This window comes from Schistocerca piceifrons, chromosome 1, assembly GCF_021461385.2.
Source record: "Schistocerca piceifrons isolate TAMUIC-IGC-003096 chromosome 1, iqSchPice1.1, whole genome shotgun sequence".
NCBI lineage: Eukaryota > Metazoa > Arthropoda > Insecta > Orthoptera > Acrididae > Schistocerca > Schistocerca piceifrons.
Window position 1 is genome coordinate 231,229,578 of NC_060138.1, and position 23,904 is coordinate 231,253,481.

The window sequence follows — 23,904 nt, forward strand, 5'->3', positions numbered from 1 at the left end:
CCGAGACGTGTAACCAATGGCACCCCATACCATCACACCGGGTGATATGCCAGTATGGCCATGGCGAATACACGCTTCCAATGTGCGTTTACCGCGATGTCGCCAAACACGGATGTGACCATCATGTTGCTGTAAACAGAACCTGGATTCTTCCGAAAAAATGACGCTTTGCCATTCGTGCACCCAGGTTCGTCGTTCAGTACATCATCGCAGGCGCTCCTGTCTGTGATGCAGCGTCAAGAGTAACCGCAACCATGGTCTCCGAGCTGGTAGTCCATGCTACTGCAAACGACGTCGAACTTTTCGTGCAGATGGTTGTTGTCTTGCAAACGTCCCCATCTGTTGACTCAGGGATCGAGACGTGGCTGCACGATCCGTTTCAGTCATGCGGATAAGATGCCTGTCATCTCGACTGCAAGTGATACGAGGCCGTTGGGATCCAGCACGGCGTTCCGTATTACCCTCCTGAACCCACTGATTCCGTATTCTGCTAACAGTAATTGGATCTCGACCAACGCGAGCAGCAATGTTGCGATACGATAAACCGCAATCGCGATAGGCTACAATCCGACCTTTATCGAAGTCGGAAATGTGACGGTACGCATTTCTCCTCCTTACACGAGTCATCACAACAACGTTTCACCAGGCAACGCCGGTCAACTGCTGTTTGTGTATGAGAAATCGGTTGGAAATTTTCCTCATGTCAGCACGTTGTAAGTGTCGCCACCGGTGCCAACCTTGTGTGAATGCTCTGGAAAGCTAATCATTTGGACATCACAGCATCTTCTTCCTGTCGGTTAAATTTCGCGTCTGTAGTACGTCATCTTCGTGGTGTAGCAATTTTAATGGCCAGTAGTGTAGATTCAGGTAAATTTGAGCGTGTGAAATACCACCTGCAGTATAACAGTAATGATTATGTGAATTTATACAGCTACAGCGACTGCCAGTAATAATAATAATTATAATATTAACTTACCTGAAGAAAGAAAGAATCGCTTTTGTGGAATTTTTTTTGTTTTGTACATAGCTAAGTACAGTTGAGGGCAAGAACGAAACAAAATGTAAGCTTTCGCTACTCTCCGTTTCGCATTTCGTGTAAGTGGAAGTTTTCGTACTGTATTTTTTGGGGCAAATTTACAGTATCCCTAACATCTGTATTAGTCCAAGAATTAACTTCCTGGCTCAACATAGGTATTTTTACGTTGCACCCACACAACCTCTTAAGCTTAGTGTACACTTCTTTGTTAAATGTTCGCATGTAATCACTCTCATTTTATTTCGTCTCTTTCTCAGTCAAGAGATCTGTTTTGAGAAGCCTTAGTTCCTTTATGGCTAACTTTTCCTGGTAATTTACTTTTCTGTTGACGCTTTAAATAGATTCAGCAGACTTACTATTATCACTGCACACGAAAGCCAATTCCCGCACACTACACAACGAATTTCAAACAAACACTGCCGTTTGTGGAAATGCTTAAATTGAAGTAGTAATCCAGAATGAGATTTTCACTCTGCAGCGGAATGTGCGCTGATGTGAAACTTCCTGGCAGATTAAAACTGTGTGCCGGACCGAGACTCGAACTCGGGACCTTTGCCTTTCGCGGGTAAGTTCTGTACTTTTTTTTGCAGCTTCTCGGTGCAGACGTCGCTGTGTAACACCACAACTTAGGTTTCGTTGACCGAACACGCTGAGTTACCGCGCCGGCATCATCTGAGCTACCCAAGCACGACTCACACCCCTCCTCACAGCTTTACTTCTGTCAGTACCTCGTTCCCAAACTTTGCAGAAGCTCTCCTGTGAACCTTGCAGAACTAGCACTCCTGGAAGAAAGGATATTGCGGAGACATGGCTTAGCCATAGCTTGGAGGATGTTTCCAGAATGAGATTTTCACTCTGCAGCGGAATGTGCGCTGATATGAATCTTCCTGGCAGATCCCGAGTTCGAGTCTCGGTCCGGGATACAGTTTTAATCTAAAGTAGTAATGTCTACCAACATGGTCACTTGACTACAGGTAAAAGATACCCACTAAACTGGTGCACTCTCCTGTTAGGAATACAAATGGAATACTGTGTGATAAAATCCAAAACTTAGTGTATTATGACTCATTCAGAAATCCACAAAACCGGTTTTTCTGTCAGTAGAACTATAACATGCTCCGACATCGGGGTAATTTTACTATATGGTGAGTAAATTGCCATGACTGAGGTGTGTGTGTGTCGTCTAGCGGATTTTGTTAAGCAAACGGGGATAAAAGTCTACTGCATTGTGCTACCATCTAATGACACTGACGCAAACGTATAGTTGAGTATTGAAGGGCCAAATTTGCACGGTATGGACCGCGCACGTTGTCGTATTTGCCCATAAGGCAATTCCATTATGCCGGTTGCGCAGTGTACAACAGTAGATGTGCATGCGACCCTGATGCCAAGGGTTATTTTAATGAAAAAGTCGCCGCACTGGGTCACCGCTGGCGGAACATTGCTTCTAATGGGGCCTTCACATGTCCGAAATTCTCGGTATGCTAAAAGAAATAGACTGCCACGAATGTGATGAAGAAGTCGTTCATGAATGGATGAATATCGATGATGCAGATCCAGGACACCAAATCACGCAGGCCAGCGAGATTGTAAACGTCGTCACTGATAAAGATTTCTCCGGAGAAGATTCTCAGAAAAAAAGAACTTTCTGTGAGAAAGTTCTGAATTTCGTATGAATAAAAAATTCTAAGCATATTCTCTGACGATGGAGTTCCTCCCCGCTACCTCCCCCCCTTCTTGAGAAGGCTCTCGGTGTGTGTTATCTGCCATGTCCAGCACAGAATGCACGCGTAATCTTACATTTCATTCATCTCGCTCAAACAGGTAACTGTACAAATATGGAACTGGCATCAATGTGTTCTGGAAATGTTGCGCTACGCTTCGATTTGACTTGTTGCGCTACGCTTCGATTTGACTTTCATGTGGGACAACAGATTATTAAGACTATTAGGAACAGTTTACGAAAACACATGCAAACGAAATTTTAAGATCATGTGACATTTTCATGTACCGGTACTCTAAACTGGACCTCTGTCAGAGTTTTGTAACAAGAGATAATTTTGGTTAAATACGATAGATAGGTCTGCTCCCGTGTCAACTATGTAACCAATTCGTTACGAGAAACAGATCGCTAGATTTGTAACAATCCAGTTATTAATTTTTCTGATCCACGTGTTTATTTCTAACATAATAAAATATAAGATTTATGCTGTGAAAAGACATGATTATGAACATCTGTAAATGTCAATGAACAGTTGTTTGGTGTATACCTAAGACTTCTTGTGTATCAGTCTGAAAGCATGGATCTGCTAAATAGCAACAAAAATGTTATAATTTTCTCGTCGTTTGAAAGTTCGCCCCCTCTTCTTTCATGATCTTCTAGCAGGAAGTTTGCCAGACAAATAATACTTCTATTGTTAAATACGTACACACTTTTACAGTGTCTATCTTTAGTATTCTTTCGGACTACGTGTATCTTCTTTTGTCTTCTTAGCAACATAAATTGTGCCACTACTACCAAAAACTTGACCTCAACAGAACTTACCTCTAAGTATGCTACAGACTCACTTCAAAAAATTGAGAATGTTCTTTGCTCGTGAGAAGCTCCTCAAGTTTTATTCATACGAAATCGAATAATTTTCTTTGTTTTGAGCAAATTCCCCCACTCTTTTACTCAAGCGGAGAACAGTCTCGGGTAAAGTACATTCTCCGACAGGTTTTATTCATGTGAACCTTAGAATGTTTTCCGAAATTTCGAGTAGAAAGTATGTTCGTCGTTTCATTCATACGATCTCATGTTTCACGGAGTCTGGAGGAGTAGGACTGTAGCATAGCATGATAGACTTAAGTGCTATATATTTCAGATTACCGTATATATGTTATATTTAACAGCATCCAGAGAAAATAAACAATAAATCACAATATGTCAGAAGTCAGGGTGTTCACGTGCTCTTGTGCTCTTACACAACAACTGCCACTTTATTGGTTCAAACTCTGATATTTACTTATTATTTGTATCCTAACTGTGATAACTTCATAGCCGACTGACCATTTGACCTCATGACAGGTCTTACTATGGACATCTAGCATATTTAACTTACTTTTGGTCTTATAGTGCATATGATATATTTAGATTTCATTGTTGAATATATGGCACAATGTTGGTGATACGCTTTCCTGACACACATAACCGTTCACTGGTTTATTATGTACATTGTTAGTTTCTTATGATGATTCCTTACTTTTTATGGTGTAACGTTATTGTTTTAAGTATAGTATTTCAGTTTTTTATCTTCTTCCTTTTTACTAGAAGACCTGATAACTTTTTTATGCTTTCATAGTGGATCAGTTGATTGATGTACTTTTCCCATATAACATCTGTTACTGCTTGTTTTATTTCATATTTTCGTTTTTATTCATGTTTTACGAAAAATATTTAGCAGACTACAAGTATTGTTTCCAGGCTACTTTGATGCTTCGTCCTTAAGTTTTATATTTACAGTAGAGCGTCGATTATCCGAAGTAATTGGGGGACATGGGTGTTCGGAAAATAATCGAACTGTACATGTTTATTTGCCAAAAAGAAGTACTGTACAGTAAATTTATTCATAAAAACAGGCATCTCTTTTAGTATTACAAAGTAACATACAAAGGCAACTTCAGTAGGAATATATAGTATTATTTAACAACAATATATACATATTGCATACGCATTTTGTATGAACAATACACACAGTATACAAAATTAACGTTTAAAAAATTCCTTTATTTTGGTCTGTCTAAGCAAGCCTACACGCTTACGAGCAGCTAAGTCACGTACTTTTTTCATCACAGATATCTGAAACTGGTCACTTTCATCTTGGGCTTCAAACTTCATTACAGATATCTGAAACTGGTCACTTTCATCTTGGGCTTCAAACCATCGCAAGGCAGTATGTAAACAAGTGAACGCCTCAGAAGCTGTTGGTATACTTTCATTTTCACTTTCTGGAGCACTGATTGATGAGATGCTGGCGGCGTCATCTTTATCAGTGACGACGTTTACAATCTCGCTGGCCTGCGTGATTTGGTGTCCTGGATCTGCATCATCGATATTCATCCATTCATGAACGACTTCTTCATCACATTCGTGGCAGTCTATTTCTTTTAGCATACCGAGAATTTCGGACATGTGAAGGCCCCATTAGAAGCAATGTTCCGCCAGCGGTGACCCAGTGCGGCGACTACTGTGGGAAACTTGGTTTGGGAGTGAGGGGGATGATGGACGGTAGGGTGGGAGAGTAACAGGTGCGAGCGAGCACACAGTTCGGTTAAGCGGTCGTTCGGTTGACCGACGTTCGGATAATCGACGCTCTACTGTATTTATAGATTCGCCTAATTTTCATAAGATGTCTGCAGGCTCAGTACTGATTCATTGTTTGTCTAAAAGTGATAGTTACAACCTAGGAAAGCGTCAACAAGATACTCATACTCACTAGTTACTGGACGAGCTTCAGTGAAACTGAGAGGTTCCATGCCCACTTTTGTCTGTCGCCTCTCATTTTCATCAATTTTATTAATGTTTTGTGTCATTTCATTGTGGTAACAGGCCGAATAAGGTTATTGTAATGAGACTTCTTGTACTGAGAGCTCAAAATATTCTTCACTTGATTCCTACACGTGTTGGGTTACTTCCCTGGATGGGCTGCACGAGGCGAGCGCCGGAGGACGCAGCACATTGCATTTCCGGTTGGGGGCTGCGCTTATGCGAATACTGAGAGAGTCGTACATCATTGGGCTTAAGTGCCTGGTGGAACGACTGATGTCGGTCGAGTTTCGCCTATTGTATGCAGGACGAAACAACCTGCGAGACGGCTGAGTGTTGCCGCAGTTCGTGTGTTTACCGTTCCGGCGCGACCGGAACGAAGACTGCTGGCACCAGCTGACTGCATTGTCCTCATGATTCTGATAATACTTGTGGACCATGTCCTGCTGGACGCGACTGTCTAGCCCCAGGTATATATAAATATTCTTATATATTCATAATGGAATAAAACAGAATAGCATCAGATAACTAAGTAAAATTGTAAAAAACGACGAAAGTGTAAAAAGCAATGTAAAATGATAAACACTCATATTGGGAAAATGGTAATAAAAGAAAATAAAAAAATAGGAGCCTTGTCGCCAATATTCTTATATGTTCGTCTCAGTTTTTTATTCTTTCTTGTTTTAGCGCTTTTTATGGTATTTTCTCTTCCAGTAGCTATGAGAACAGTTGCTGTCTTAATGCGTCGTCACAGTTGTTAGATGATTTCCTCATTTGCATCATAATTCAAGAATACTCATTAGCAGAGTACCGTTATCTGTAGCAACATTTCTCGCTTTCTACAATATTCTGGTTCTGCTGTCACAGATGATACTTCGTTTATTTTGTCTTCATTTAATAGACGAATTGGTAGCCTACTGTATTACAGTCTTTTGGCCTCCTTGCTGATCCAGTTGTGTGATACAGTTTTCCATATAAAGGTCGTTTCTCGAATGTTTCCTGTATGCACGTATTTCATATTTTCGTCTAATTTGACTGACCTTTCTGTTTCATTTACGCTCATTCGGTTGGTATAATTGGAGTCACGAATATTGGCGGTCGAGTTTGGGCTTGTTCTGCCCTCTGACGTCACACATTCTCCCACAGCCAATGAGCACTACTGGATTCAAATTGCTCTGAGCACTATGGGGTTAACTTCTGAGGTCATCAGTCCCCTATAACTTAAAAGTACTTAAACCTAACTAACCTAAGGGCATCACACACATCCATGCCCGAGGCAGGATTCGAACCTGCGACCGTAGCAGTAGCGCGGTTCCAGACTGTAGCGCCTAGAACCGCTCGGCCACTGTGGCTGGCACTCTACTGGGAATACTTTAGCTAATGCGAGTATTAAATGTGATAGCAGCGTGTTAATTAGTGAACTTGTATACCATTTGTTCCCAGATGTCACCGACAGACATAATATGCTGGATATACACTTTCTTCAGGTGCAAAGCGCGCACATTGGCGTGCTGCAACTGTCACATGGAATCTGCTACAACGCAATCCCCGTCCTCGCCCTGACATGCGCAAACCGCCATCGTTCGTTGATCGGACTATAGTGAGTGTGTATATCTTTTCGACACTTTTCCAGGTTGTAACTATAACTTTTAGGCTGGTGCATCGCGTTGTCCTCATGACTTTTCTTATCTGTAGATTAACCTAGTTGTCACAGGATATCTGCATACTCAGTACTCGACCACTTCTCTTTCATTTGTAGTTGGGCCACATTTTTATACTTCCGGCCGCTGACACTACTCTGATGGTTAATAACAGTAATGCCTATTTTATTGAGCTATTCGTATTATGTAGTACACCTTTGCCTCACAACATTCGTTAGGTAATCATTGCCATTTTCCCAATACGACTGTTTATCATTTTACGATGTTTTTTTTATTTTTATCGTTTCTTACAATCTTACGTTATTAATCTGCTGCTATTCTTCGTTTGATTCCATTTAAAAATATAATAAATTAAATAACAGAATAGGAGGCTCATCATGCGTAACATTACATATTTTTGACAGTGAATGAAAAGGATTAATGTTTGCATTGCAATGAGCTATGTCTAATAGGTGACTTGTATCTTGTACTATTTGTGCATTCATAGTGTAAACTTGATTCTACCCTCAGTATATTAAATCACTTCTGTTTTCGTTTTACTTGCATATATTAATTCGCATCCTTCTTTTCATTCACATGATATATGTGCATCGTCTCATCTCTTGTAATTTTTACTGTGTAATGCCTTAAAACGACTCTGCTAACGAGTCGAAAGTAGTAGCATAAATGTAACGCTATAAAAATAACAGCTGTTGGAACACTGTGACTCCTAAATGCCATACCAGGAATCAGTACCTCACAGAAGCCCTATTAGCGAGAGAAGGCAATGGTCAATTAACATGCCTCCAGATTCTGATAAATGTCAAATAATTTCACGTTGTGTTTTATGAGCTCGTGAAATGGAGGACTTGGCCAGCAGCCCTCGTAAGGTGTACAAGTCCTGTAGCTTCTGAGGCGGAGGCGATGTTTTCACATCGTAGTTCAGATGCCAGAAGAGTGTGAGTCTTCGTGGTCAGCCAAGTTATTTCTTGCAAAAGGAAAACAAAAATCAGAACGTGTGTTCCCGTGTGTGGCTGTGGATTTCTGGTTGAGTCACTCCAGTTTTCTAGGTGAGAGGTGTTCAGCGAGTGTGCAGAGGCTCAGTAGGTAGAGACCTCAAAGTAGACAGTAGTGTTCACCGATTGAAATGGTTTTGGCGAGGTTTTAATTGAAGCAACAGAGCAGGGGTTCGCAACAGGGGGTAATTACCCCTGAGGGATAAAATGTAACTTCCTGAGAGGTAAGAGAAAAAGATTTGACTATTTTCCAGTCAGAAAACTAAATTACTTTTAATACATCATTGCTATTATCACTATAACAGAAGATTGTAATACCGATTATAGAAGTTACCAATAATTACATTTCTTTTCAAAATACTATGTTTAACGTTTGATGCAATGTTGTGGAGGCTACAATTTACTCACATAACACACCTACACACGTACTTTGCCCTCGTACTTGGTACCACGCATCTATACCATTACAATTGAGACATATGCACTGACGGAAAACATCGTAACACAAAAAATAAACCAACATTCATGAGAAAACATAACAGACCCCCACCCTGCCCTCCAACGCGCTCTCACTTGACGCCAGTGAAGTCACAAATGGCGGAGCTTTGGGCTGAGTGGGATGCAAGCAAAGGGATTCTGGCTCAGAGGTGTCCTTTGAGTAACTGGTGTGTAACGGTTCATTGCGTCACTGTGGTACCAACTGCTGCTCAGATTCCTGCTACTGACGCACCAGAACCATAGGGGAGATTTTGCACAGTATACTGACACCGTAGGTTGTATTTATACAAAATTTTTTTAAAACACATATAGTAATTGGAAGTACAACAACTGCAAAGTTAAAATGTTTATCACAAAAAGCATTAATTTTTAAAAATACAATACTTTAGCACACCAAGTAAACAAATAGAGAAATGTTCACGAATGACTATGGGGGAAAACCATTGCCCAGTATCACACTTCACAAACTCATTAATTACTACTGTAATTACTCATTTTTTGGCTAACAAGCGATACTTCTAATTAATTTATAAGTCCCTCTAAACAAATGGAATGTAAAAAAAAGATAACATGGTAATGTTTATGCATTTCAGTTGTCACACTTACAGTAAAGGAGATTTTTCTTGGTCCACACAAGCCCCATGAGCCCATCCTTTGCATAATGTGTGCACTGAATCCAATCTTCATTTGTTGATGCCCTGTAAATAATACACTCTGTAGTGCTGTCTTCTTCATTAGTCTCAATTTTAGAGCACCTGTTCTGTGGAATATTCTCCTGTGTACATTCTCCTGACCACCATTGTAGCAATCATGTACAGTGGCTACATTCCTGCCAAGTTGCTTTGCAGTATTACAGAAGAAACATCCAGCTTCTCGTAGCACTATACATGATCTCAGTCAAACTCTGTGAGGTGTTGATAATAGCGTCTTTGACGGCTTAACCTCATAATACCTGAATAAATTTCTTCACAGAAGAACAAAATCAGAATTTGTGTGTTTCTAGAAGTACCCAAAATACTCAGCAGATGGCAGCACATGTCAGAAGCATTGGCAGCTCCGTGTAGAATCTGCACCTACCAATGCTGGTGTTTGAAAACAGTTACCCTCCCACTCACTAGACACACTTTGGTGTGATGCGAATTGATGACACCTGGAATTAAGGTGATTCAACTTACCACATCCAGTCTCAAAGGTAACTAAAGCTCACGACCGTTACAGCGTGCATTTAAACCAAACCTGATATGGTTCTTTATGTCGCACAGCTCCTTCCTGGTATTGTGATTTTTTTCTTCATCAGTGTACATCACCACTGCTTCACTGTCTGATGAAAATGGCATCTTCAAATTGTGTGTAGTTCCCACAATTGGTCAGATATTGCTTCATTATTCGTTTCGCACCAGCACAACAAAACATTAACTTTGTAATAGGTACTACAGTGCTTTAGGATCCACAAAGTATTGTTATTATTGCTATTACTATTAGTGGTAGTAGTAGTACCAGGGATCAAAGCATTGGCATTCAAAAACCTTCCAATTTCTGCCAGTTCAGAACTAAGGAGTCCAGGGATCAATTGAGTTTAGGCCTAGTTATTCCGCACATATTTTAATTTGGTTCACTTTAAGTGGGGTGCAGGGTGTGGATGAAACAAATGTCGGTAGGGATAGAAGTGATGTCTTTTTGCAAGTGTATATCCTTAGTGTGGATAGGTTTCTTTTTTGAGAAGTGGTGGGTAGCACTCGTGATGCGCCGAGAATTGCGTCGTCGATCTGAAAAAAAAGAGTAGAAATAAACTGTACGACTGTCTCTTTGACACATTATTCCGTGGTTTTGTAAGACATCTACAAAAACTAAATATCATCTATTTTTCGTCATTTGAAAAATGAAAGGGCTCAAAGAAAATTGTTTATCATTCTAAAGATTAATGATGGTGGTGGAAGCCAGGATGTTGTTGGGGGGGGGGGGGGGGGGGGGAGGACGGGAATGCAAGCTAACATCTGGCTACCCTTAGGGGTAATAATAGTCTCAGAAAGATTGGGAGCCACTGCAATCGGTTTCCGTGGAAATTCCTGTGCCTTATTTTTACACGATGTTTCCCTCATTAACTTTAACCTGTATTCAAATTTTATGGTTGCGGAGATGATAGGCGAGTGTTTACTAGGGGGCAGTTGGGGACTGTGTACGAACTGTCTGCAGTGTACATATTGCATTCCGGTAATCAGATCTCGACTATTATTGAGAGTAGTTAGACAGCTATAGGGCTCCTAATTATTGGTTTCGAGAGGAAATCTAAATTCCGTCCACTCGCCCATAGGTACCGACAGCTGACCGCCGTGTCGTCCTCTGCCAATGGCGTCACTGGATGCAGAGGAAGCGTGGTGTCTCCTGGCCATTGTCAGTATTCGTGACCTCGACGCTGAACTTCTCGTTTCGGCTGATGAGGCTGAGTGCACCCTGTTCTACTCCTCCCACCACGGAAAAATGTCCCTGGCAGTGCTAGGAATCGAGTGAAGTTTCATGCCTGTTGCACTTGGTCGATCAATAGAGGGATGGCTTACGCTGTTTGTGGATGACGCTGAAGTTGTCGTCCGTTGATGTCCCATACGTGTTCGATTGGAGACAGCTCTGGTGATCGAGCGGGCCAGGGCAACTTCTCAGCACCCTGCAGAGCACATTGGGTGGCAACAGCGGTATGTGTTCAAGAATGGCAGCGCAACAGGTCGAATCACCAGATTGAAGTACAAATACGCAGTCAGGATACGTGAGCTAACCACGAGATTGCTCCTGCTGTCAGATGAAACTGCACCACAGACCATAACTCCAGGTGTAGGTCCAGTACGTCTAGCACGCAGACAGGTTGGTTGTAAGCCCTCAATTGGCCTCCTCCTAGCAAACACAGGGTCATCACCATGCCCTTCAGCAAGCTCTCGCTTGACTCTACTGAAGTCGCAAATGGCGGGGGTTGAGACTAATGTAAAGCACGCTACAGAGCGTCTGACTCGAAGCTATCCATGAAGTAACCGATTTGTAACAGTTCGTTGTGTCACTGTGGTGCACTGAGCGAGGTGGTGCAGTGGTTAGCACACTGGACTCGACGACGGTTCAATACCGCGTCCGGCCATCCTGATTTAGGTTTTCCGTGGTTTCCCTAAATCGCTCCAGGAAAATGCTGGGATGGTTCCTTTGAAAGGGCACGGCCGACTTCCTTCCCCGTCCTTCCCTAATCCGATGAGACCGATGACCTCTTTGTTTGGTCTCTTCCCCCAAACAACTCAACCCTCACTGTGGTGCCAACAGCTGCTCAGATTGCTGCTGCAGATGCAGTATGATGCCCCAGAGCTACACGCCTAACACCATGGTCTTCCCTCTCGGTAGTGACACGTGGCTGCACAGAGCACGGTCTTCTTGCGACCGTACGTTCTCGTGACCACCGTTGCCAACTATCACGTACAGTGGCTGCATTTCTGCCAAGTCTTTCTGTAGTATCACGGCAGGAACATCCACCTAAACCTATTGTACAACCTCATTCAAACTCAGTTGGGTTTGATAATGGCGTCTTTGCCGCGTTGAAGGCATTCTGATCTAACATAAACTCACCACGCACACTCTCAAAGGTAATTAGAGTTCACGACCGTTACAGCGTGTATTTAAAGCAAACCTGATTTGCGTCTTCATAACGGCGCTACTAGCGCCACTGTTATGCGATTGGTCCCACAATTAAGTATATGTAGAAACACGCCCCCCCCCCCCCCCCAACTTTCGTTTACGTCGCACAACTCCGCCTTGGTTCAAAATGGCTCTGACCATTTTGGGACTTAACATCTGAGGTCATTAATCGCCTAGAACTTAGAACTGCTTCAACCTAACTAGCCTAAGGACATAACACACATCCATGCCCGAGGCAGGATTCGAACCTGCGACCGTAGCGGCCGCGCGATTCCAGACTGAAGCGCTTAGAACCGCTCGGCCACACTGACCGGCACTCCGTCTTGGTGTTGCAATTTTTTTTCCGTCAGTGTATTTTAAGATAAAAAACCAAAAAAATATGCTGCCAGATTTTCAGGACACATATCTGATACAAAGAAGCACAAAATACGTCACATGAACATGGATGACCTTAAGAAATTGATTTGGGAAAATAAAAATTTATACAGAAAATGGTTATCAACTAAATTACCTCAAGACAGAAAAAATTACAAGAAATCAGGACTTACGAAACAGAATTAAATCAGAAAAGAACAAGATGTGGGAACAGAAATGCACCCAAACTCAGAGTTTAATAGGTGGATCGCAAAAGACAGAAGTATGGAGAACAACCACTAGTATGAAGAAAACACCAGTAAACAAAGCATTCCTTTAAGCGAATGGAAAAGGCATTACGCAGATCTTCTGACTGGAGACAGACCCCAGTACACTAGAGATGAAGGTAGGACTAATCAAACAGTTAGAAATATGACCATCACGATAGAGGAATTGCGCAGCGCATTACCTAAAAATTAAGAATGGCCGGTCATCTGGGGCTGGAAATATTCCTGTGGAATTATTGAAAGCTTGAGGACACCATTTGAAGAAAAGAATATTACACGTTATGAACAACTGGTGTGAACGAATTGAAGTTCCATCGGAGTGGAAAAGATCATATGCAGTCTCCATTTTTAAGAATGGAAATAGAAGAGACGCTAATTGCTACAGAGGCATCAGTGTGAACTGCACTATGAGCCGCTTATTTGACAAAATTATGTATGAGAAAAGAAGACAGAATGTTGTACACCATATTGGGGACGACCAGTGTGGGTTCAGATAGAAGAGATCCTGTACAGATAGCCTCTTTATTTTACAACAGCTAACGGAGAAATTCATAGCAGTAGGAAAAGAGTTACACGTCGCCTTTGGAGACTTAACTACACCTTATGACACGGTTACTTGACAAAACTCTGGAAAGCTTTGAAAAATATAGGTATGGATGACCATCCTTTACAGATTATTATTGAAATGTACAGATATTAAAAGGGGATCAAAATTATCAGAACCCATTAATGTCATAAAAGGGCTGAGACAAGGTTCCAGTATGTCACCCATCTTGTTCAATTTATATGTAAAAGTGGCTGTCTGAAGGTGGAGGAACAGCTGTGGAGGAATGAGAACTATTATTAACGACGTACAACTGTTTTCGTTAAGTTTTGCTGATGATCAAGCTGTTCTAGCACAAGTTGAGTTCGATCTTGAGTTCATGATACAGCCTTTATATCAGGAATATGATAAAAGGGGACTGCAAATGAGTCTGACAAAAACCGAATATCTGGTAGTGAATAGTGACACCAGATTTGAAGTTCACATCAATGACGGAGCAATTATGAAACAGATACAAAAATTTAAATATCTAGAGGCATATATTGACAAAAATGGACTGGATGCGTCAGAAATAAAATTCAGACTACAACAAAGCAGAAATGTAATAAGGGGTATGAATTCTTTTGGGTGGGACAAGAACATCTCTAATAACAATAAGAAAAGACTGGATAGACTAATGGTTGAATCTGCTCTATGCTATGGGTCAGAACTATAGATTTTAAATGCTGACCTGAAAAGAAGAATAAGAGCTGTGGAAACGAATTATTTTCGAAGGAGTGCCAGAATATCAAGAGTTGAAAAGAAAACTAATGACGAAGTGAGAGCTCGAATGAAGGCAGAAGAAACACTGATAGAATTGAAAGAAAATATCTAAAGTGGTATGTACATCTGTCGACAATGCCAAATCATGGCTGGCCAAAGAAAATTTTTGAATGGAAACCACCTGACAGACGTAAAGATGGAAGACCACGACATTCTTGGAGTGACCACATCAACAGAATAATGGGGATACGCAAGGAGGAGACACTCAGTAGAGAGGATTGGCAGAAGATAACAGGAGTGGAACAAAATGTCATTATCAATTGATCTCTGTATTAATTAATCCTGTACTAATAATAATAGCTTGCATCTGGAATAGCTTCAGCTCCCTGTTATAACTCATTTTCAACAACTCTTCACCACACAGCAGTGGTTCGCAACGTGGGATAATAATTCTCTGAGGAGTAAAATGTAATTTTCTGAGGGGTAAAAAGGATTCAATTGTATATCGGTCACTTCCACACATAGGCCACCCATTACAGATGTGGTTTGCTCTTCGACCTTGCATCTACGATAGAAAATTGAGATGTGTATATTATTATCATCATCATCCGCCCCCGGTAGCTGAGTGGTCAGCGCGATAGACTGTCAATCCTAAGGGCCCGGGTTCGATTCCCGGATGGGTCGGAGATTTTCTCCGCTCAGGGACTGGGTGTTGTGCTGTCTTAATCATCATTATTTCATCCCATCGACGCGCAATTCGCCGAAGTGGCGTCAAACCGAAAGACTTGGATCAGGCGGGCGGTCTACCCGACGGGAGGCCCTCGTCACACGCCATTATTTATCACCATCATCGGCCATTTCGATCTCTTGGTGATGTGGCCTCTTTGAGTCGACGTACAAGATAGGATTCCTGCAGGTTCTTCCGTTACTGGCGATCTTGATCTTCCCATCGCCTGTACAATCCGGCTATCTTTTTTAAGTCTCTGTCACATCTGCTCTGTGGTCTTCCTCTTGGTCTTTTTTTAGTAAATTGAGCTCCAATCTAGTACTTATTTTTACCACTTGCCATCTTTTCGTCGTGTGTCATGACCAGCCCACTGCCATTTCAAGGTATTCACTCTTTCCATTATGTCACTGACCATTGTTGTCTGTCTGACATCTTGCTTTACTTCGGTCTTTCTTTGTGTAGCCCAACATTGATTTTTCTATTTCTCTTTGGGATACTGCTTGTTCTCTGACAATGAACTCATTTAATATCCATGTCTCATAGGCATAAGCTATTACTGGCAGTATACATTGGTCAAAAACTGTTTTCTTCAGCTCGGCCGACATCTTGGACTTCAAAACTGAGGAGTAACTTCCATAAGCTTGCGAGCCTAATTTAATAAGTCTAAATATTTCTGGTTTTGGGTCTCCTTTAATGTTTAGCGTTTGACCTAGATATTCTGTAACCCTTTGAAGTTGTGTGCTTCCAACAGATGTATTTGCCTCCGGTGTCCATTCATCACATATGCTTAAATGTTGTGGTCTTCAGTCCAAAGATTGGTTTGATGCAGCTCTCCATGTTACTCTATCCCGTGCAACCCTCTTCATCGCCGAGTAATTACTGCAACCTACATCCCTCTGAATCTGCTTACTGTATTCCTCTGTTGGTCTCTAAGATTTTTACCACCCCACGCTTCCCTCCTGTACTAAAGCGGTGATTCTTGATGCCACAAAATGTGTGCTACCAACCGATCCCTCCTTTTAGTCAGGTTGTACCACAAATATCTCTTCTCCCCAATTCTGCTTAGTAGCTCTTCATTAGTTACGTGATCTACCCATGTAATCTTCAGCATTCTTTTGTACCACCACATTTCAAAAGCTTCTATTCTATTCTTGTCTAAACTGTTTATCGTCCATGTTTCACTTCCATACAATGCTACAATCCATAAAAATGTATCCTCCACGTTAACAAATTTCTCTTTTTCAGAAACGCTTTTCTTGCCAATGCCAGCCTACATTTCGTATCCTCCCTGATTCGACCATCATTAGTTATTTTGCTCCCCAAATAGCAAAACTCATTTACTGCTTTAAGTGTCTCATTTCCTAATCTAATTCCCTCTAATTCCATCACCAAATTTAATTCGACTACATTCCGTTATATTCGTTTTGCTTTTGTTGATGTTAATCTTATAGCCTCTTTTGAAGATACTGTTCATTCCGTTCAACCGTTCTTCGGAGTCCGTTGCTGTCTCTGACAGAATTACAATGTCGTCGGCAAAACTCAAGGTTTTTATTTCTTCTCCCTGGACTTTAATTCCTACTCCAAATTTTTCCTTTGTTTCCTTTATTTCTCTATGTACAGATTGAATAACATCAAGGACTGGCTACAACACTGTCTCACTCCTCTCTCAGCCACTGCTTCCCTTTCGTGCCCCTCGACTCTTATAACTGCCATGTGGTTTCTGTACAAATTGTAAATAGCCTTTCGCTTGCTGTATTTTATACCTGCCATCTTTAGAATTTGAAAGAGAGTATTCCAGTTAACATTGTCAAAAGCTTTCTCCAAGTCTACAAAGGTTTCTCTTTCCTTAACCTATCTTCTATGAGAAGTCGTAGGGCCAATATCGCCTCTCGTGTTCCTCTATTTCTCCGGAATCCAAACTTATCTTCCCCAACCCAAACTGATCTTCCACGAGGTCAGATTCTACCAGTTTTTCCATTCTTCTGATGATTCGTGTTAGTATTTTGCAGCCGTGACTTATTAAACTTGTTGTTGTTGTGGTCTTCATTTTCATACCTGTCAGCACCTGCTTTCTTTGGAACTGGGGTTATTACATTCTTCTTAAAGTCTGGGGGTATTTCGCCTGTTTCATAGATCTTGCTCACGAGACGAAAGAGATTTGTCATGGCTACTAGTAGTTCTAACGGAATATTATCTACTCCCGGGACCTTGTTTCGACTTAAATCTTTCAGTGCTGTGTCAATTTCTTCACGTGATACTGTATCTCCCGTCTCAACTTCCTCTACTTCTTGCATTTGCGTAATATTGCCCTCAAGTACTTCTTTCTTGTATAGATCCTTGTAACCGCCCTGTTAAATTATTAGAATCTTAGTCAACTGGTGTCGTAATTTTGATATGGAAGTTCGTATGAATGTCGCTTAATAAATATTTCACATTAAGCGCCGTTGCGACACAGGCAAAGTTCAATTGTGGGATCTAAGCTACTGAATGTTAAAAGTAATGATATTAAGGAATACACCCGAGTGAATACACAAAATAAGATGGCACGTACATTCACGAGTGAGTGGTTCAAAATAAGAATTAAAACTGTAAGGGAAATGGGTCATAAGTATAATTACGTCGGTACACAATCAGTTGTATGCGAACGTACGATCGGGATAGAGGCCCATACGTTCTAAGTACTATCATTCCCCGTGGCCTAGGTAAAAAGAATTGTGATTAAATGCATTTATTCATCTAAGAAGGAAAATTATCGGACTTCCTAATTAAATGAAAAGAAAGACTGCAGGTTCTGAATGTCGCGGCAAATAGGGCTATGACCTAAATATTGAAACTGATATTGGCGGTCACGAAGAGAAAGAGATGAACACATTCACGTACCTCTATTGTTGAGCAGCGCCGTCATGAAGATCGTCGCCTCCATCTAAACTCTCCCTACAAAATTAAAATAATCATAATCTTCCAGAGTTACAAGAGCTGGGATCCATGGTATCGTAAATCAGAAAATCATATTGTATATGAATTGCTTTCATTGTATAACACAATTTCACTTTAAAATTACTCAACACGTCTTATCACCAGGACACGAGAACAACGAAAGGTAACTAATACTAAAACTGATAAACGAAGAACGTAAAGCTTCTTTTGTCAGTGTTAAATACTTTTCAAGAGGATCTTTGGTGTGAGAGTCGAATAATTATCTATACCTTTACCAATAAGAAAAAAGTTGTTGAGTTCCTTTATTCCCTTTATATACTCGTTCCACCCGTCTGTTTTCCCTTCTTTGCTTAGGACTGATTTTCTATCTTAGCTCTTGATATTCATACATTCTTTTCTCCAAAGGTCTCTTTAATTCTCCTGTGGGCAGTATCTATCTTATCGCTAGTGATATATGTCTCTACATGCTTAGATTTATCCTCTAGCCATCCTTGCTTAGCCATTTTGCACTTTCTGTCGATCTCATTGACTGCATTTTTATATTTTCTCCTTTCATCGATTACGTTCAATGTCTCTTGTGTTACCCAAGGATTTCTACTAGCCCTCGTCTTTTTGCCTACTTGATCCTCTGCTGCCTTCACTATTTCATCTCTCAAAGCTACCCATTCTTCTTCTACCGTATTTCCTTCCCCCGTTATTGTCAATCGTTCCCTAATGCTCTCTCTGAAACTCTCTACAACCTCTGGTTCTTTCAGTTTATCCAGGTCCCATCTCCTTAAATTCCCAACTTTTTTCAGTTTCTTCAGTTTTAATCTACTGTTCATAACCAATAGATTGTGGTCAGAGTCCACATCTGCCCCTGGAAATGTCTTACAATTTCAAGCCCACGTCTACATGGATACTGTGCAAATCATATTTAAGTGCCTGGCAGAGGGATCATCGAACCACCTTCACAATTCTTTATTATTCCGATCTCGTATCGCGCGTGGAAAGAACGAACACCTATATCTTTCGGTACGAGCTCTGGTTGCCCTTATTTTATCGTCGTATCCCTATGTAGGTCGGTGACAAATATTTTCGCATTCGGAGGAGAACGTTGGTGATTAGAATATCGTGAGAAAAATCCGTCGCAACGAAAAATACCTTTCTTTAAATCCTATCCAGCCCAAATCCTGTACCATTTCAGTGACACTCTCTCCCATACAAAACGTGCTGCCCTTCTTTCAATTTTTTCGATGTACTCCGTCAGTCCTATCTGGTAAGGTTCCCACACCGCACAGCAGTATTCTAAAAGAGGACGGACAAGCGTAGTGTAGGCAGTCTTCCTTAGTAGATCTGTTACATTTTCTAGTGTCCTGCCAATAAAACGCAGTCTTTGCTTAGCCTTCCCCACAACATTTTCTATGTGTTCCTTCCAATTTAAATTGTCCGTGATTATAATTCCTAGGTATTTACGAGGATAATCCCAAACTTAAGGCCTCCCTTTTTTTGTAAGTACATAGATCTGTTTATTTCTACAGTGATTTACATCAGTTTACAGCTTGAACATTTAGCTATTTTTCGACATAATCACCATTTCTGCCTATGCATTTTTGTAGACGCTGTGCAGTTTTTGAATGCCCATGTCATACCAGCTCGCCGCCTTGCTGTTCATAAGGTTATGAACCTCTTCTTTCACCTCGCCGTCGGAGCTGAATCGCTGGGACCACAATTAACGCTGACAGGTACTGTGAGACTGAAAAAACTCAAAAGGGCAATTCAGAACTGGAGAAGAGGAATGTTGAGCAAGGGCGTACACATTCTCCATGACAACGCTCGCGCACACATCGCTCGGCAAACCGTTACTCTCCTGCAACAGTTTCAGTGGCACATAATCAGCCACCCACCCTATAGTCCTGACTTGGCGCCCAGTGACTGTCACCTGTTCCCTAGGTTAAAAGAACATTTGGCCGGAAAGCGATTCATCTCCGACGACGAGGTGGAACAAGAGGTTCATAACTTTCTGAGCAGCATGGCGGCGAGCTGGTATAAGGGCATACAAAAACTGCCACAACGTCTACAAAAATGCATCGACAGGAATGGTGATTATGTCGAAAAATAGCTAAATGTTCAAGCTGTAAAATGATGTAAACCATTGTAGAAATAAACAGATCTATGTACTTATAAAAAAAATAGGAGACCTTACTTTTGCGATTACCCTCGTAATTGAATTTACAGCCTTTAGATTTGACTGATTTATCGTGTAACCGAAGTTTAACGAATTCCTTTTAGCTCTCATGTGGACGACCTCACATTTTTCGTTATTTAGGGTCAACTGCCAATTTTCTCACCATTCAGATATCTCTTCTAAATCGTTTTGCAATTTGTTTTGATCTTCTTATGACTTTATTGGTCGAGAAACGACAGCGTCATCTGCCAACAAACCTGGTTCCCAAATCTCTGTCTTACCATTATATAATCTATCTGAAACCTTCCGGTGTCTCCAGGCCTCTTCCACATATACAATATGTTCTTCCATGTATACAACCTTCTTTCATGATTCATGTACAAATTTTCAGCTATGATTAACTTAGCTATGTGCAAAATTCTACCAGGCGGCTTCCTCTTTCATTCCTTACCCCCATTCCATATTCACCTACTACTTTTCCTTCTCTTCCTTTTCCTACTGTCGAATTCCAGTTCCCCATGACTATTAAATTTTCGTCTCCCTTCACTATCTAAATAATTTCTTTTATCTCATCATTCATTTCTTCAATCTCTTGGTCATCTGCGTAGCTAGTTGACCTCTAAACTTGTACTACTGTGGTAGGCGTGTGCTTCGTATCAATGTTGGCAACAATAATGCGTTCACTATGCTGTCCGTAGTAGCTTACCCGCGCTCCTATTTTTTTATTCATTATTGGTTCAAATGGCTCTGAGAACTATGGGACTTAACATCTTAGGTCATCAGTCCCTTAGAACTTAGAACTAACTATACCTAACTAACCTAAGGACATCACACACATCCATGCCCGAGGCAGGATTCGAACCTGCGACCGTAGCAGCCCCGCGGTTCCGGACTGCAGTGCCTAGTACCGCATACGAGCGCGGCCGGCATTAATCATTAATAAAACTACTCCTGCATTGCACCTATTTGATTTTGTATTTATAACCCTGTATCTACCTCACCAGAAGTTTTGTTCCTCCTGCCACCGAACTTCACTGATTTCGACTACATCTGACTTTAACTATTCCATTTCCGTTTTTAAATTTTCTAACCTATCTGCCCGATTAAGGGATCCGACATTCCACGATCCGATCCGTAGAACGCCATTTTTGTTTTTCCGGATGCTTAAATATCTCCTGAAAATGCCTTCTCTGAGTAGCAGGCAGTCCCAGAATTAGACTAGAAATTGAATCATGATTTATTCCCCAGCAACAAACGAAATAATTGACAGCCCAACACAACAGTAATATAATGGCTATTACACTGATGTTGCCCTATACTGTATTATTATTATTATTATTATTATTATTATTGTTATTATTATTATTATTATTGCTATCGTTATTACTACTACTACTATTACTACTACTACTAGTAGTTTGTTAGTGGCAGTGCTGACACACAAAGCATAAGCAGCTTGAAGTGTTTCAATTTCTACTATTTCAGTGGTAAGAAGTCCAGCAGTCAAGTGATTTACAAAGAGTATGTGTAAATAAAGTATCGCCCCTTCTAACTTGATTCATTTTAGATGCGGGTGTAGGGTGTGAGTGAAGCGAGTGCCCATAGGGAGAGGAGTATAGCAGAGGAAGCATGTTTTGTAACAAGTGTCTATCCTCACTGTGGAAGTTGCCGTTCTTTTCTGCGAAGCAGTTGCCGGTAACAGTCGTGATGTACAGAAAACTGCCTCATCATTCTACATAAAAAGAAATTGTTAGAAATAAACAGTACCAATTGTCTCATTGATTCATTAGTTCGTGATACGATACAACACTTACAAATACTAAAAATAATTTATCTTTGGTTAATTTTAAGATGAAAGGATTCAAAGAAAATTATTTTGCTTTTTAAAGTTTATTTAAGCGTTAATGTTGATGATGAGGGGAAAACTGGGGAGGGGTAAAGCTGACATATGACTGCACTCAGGGCTAATGGTCTCAGAAAGTTCGGGAACCTCCGCAACAATCATGGGAAACATGCAGGAACAGAACTTGCCAGCATAATACACGAAACTCTTTTTTCAGACGAATTGTATAAAATGTTGTCGTGGTTATGTCTAGTTAAGTTTTAGTCCTTCAGATTCCAAGACAGATGCTTAGGAAGAGGTGGACCAGTTCCGCAGCACATCCTTCCTTCGCGCTAAAAACCAGCAGGCATTTATATTTTATATGTGCATGTAGAGAGATGTAGAGTGTCATTGTGCTGTGCTGTTGAATGTTGCCTAATCATACACAGAACTTCACACGAACGCTGGATTCAATAGGACGGCAAGTTGCAAGTATCAGTGCTAATGAAGGTCAACACTGCCAGCAATTAAGACCCTCATGTGGTATGCTGATACGTTCTGTTGCTGTACGTGCTATGATACTGTGAAGAGTTACAGAAAATGGGTTGTAACACGGCATTAAAATGTTTCCGGGCCCATTCTCCTTATAAAATCTTTTCTTTTTTCTCACAGCAACAGTACTTAGTATACCCGTGGCAGTGGTTGTTGTAAGTCCGATGAAAGCTTATGTTGATAAAACATATACCTTCGTCGACCTATCTTGGAAAAACAACACGATGTACATTATGATTTACAGAATGAGTTAAACACGTAGTCAGACCTCGGTTGTTCTGTGCTGGCAATGACAAACCCACAAAACACGGACACATACATGATATTTTGACAACTATGAAAAGAAAATTGCACCCTGACTCTGTTGTCCATACACAACGGACACGCATCGCAGTAACACCACACGTTGGATAGTGTGTGCTGTGCAGTGACAGGTGTTCCAGTGCTGAATACATCCGCTTCCGGTTTCCTGCTGTGTGTTACAAACTGCACAGCGGGATTTTGTTGGGGCAGATACAAGGAAGACTCTAAAGATTCGAAATGTTCTATTGCTACGCTTTTACTTTCTGGTGCTTGCTGTGGCTGGTGAGAGACACGAATTTCTTTGTCTACATTTCTATTAACTATCATGAACATTTCATTAATTCATGTTAACGTAATGTTGAAACTTTCGTGCAGTTGCAACACAAATATCGCCTTGTAATTGTCTTTAAAATTACTTCGTAGGTTCAAAACAACAAAAAGGAAGGATGAAAATTAAGTTTTCTCTAATTAATATAACAAATATTGAAAAATCTTTAGGAACTGGTGCTCGGCATTTCGGATGTATTTACTGAGAATCATTGTGGCAATAAAAACATTGACTAACGGATGCATGAAAAACTATTTATATGGGCTGTTTTGTCACACAAAATAGATTCCCTCTGAAGACACCATTTTTTGAGATTATACTTGTATCTTTTAACTCCACTGACTTCTCCTCTAATCTTGCTAAGAAATCCTCATTTTTTAGCATTCAAAGCTTTGTTCAGTAGTTAGAGCACGAACTGTGTACTGAACATGCAAAGCTGACGCCACAACGACCATTTTTGATTTCACTGTATAAATTATTTTCCTTGCCACTTCATTTCTTATGCTCCGTCAGATTCATAATTTTTCGATTCTGGATTCATATGACCACATCTTCTAATATGTTGTTTATACAGTAAAATCAGCAGCTGACAATCTTCTGTAATGATTCATCCTAAGTGAAATATTTCTGACTTGCAGCAAGAGCGGCCAGTTGTTTCGAGCATCATACTGATCAAACAGCGTAAATATTCCAATTAAGGAACCAATAAGTAATGGTCATCAAAAAAAATCGAAATTTTAAAG

At 40.8% G+C, this 23,904-nt stretch overlaps 1 protein-coding gene across 1 annotated transcript in view; it reads left to right on the forward strand.

Annotated features, from left to right (window-relative positions):
• Positions 1-22,922: 22,922 nt before the first annotated feature.
• Positions 22,923-23,904, forward strand: part of LOC124709272 — a 119,146-nt gene continuing 118,164 nt past the window's right edge. Inside the window, exon 1 of the mRNA XM_047240827.1 lies at positions 22,923-23,115. Within this exon, the coding sequence (XP_047096783.1) occupies positions 23,071-23,115 (45 nt within the window). The 5' untranslated portion in view covers positions 22,923-23,070. The remainder of the gene's footprint in view (positions 23,116-23,904) is intronic.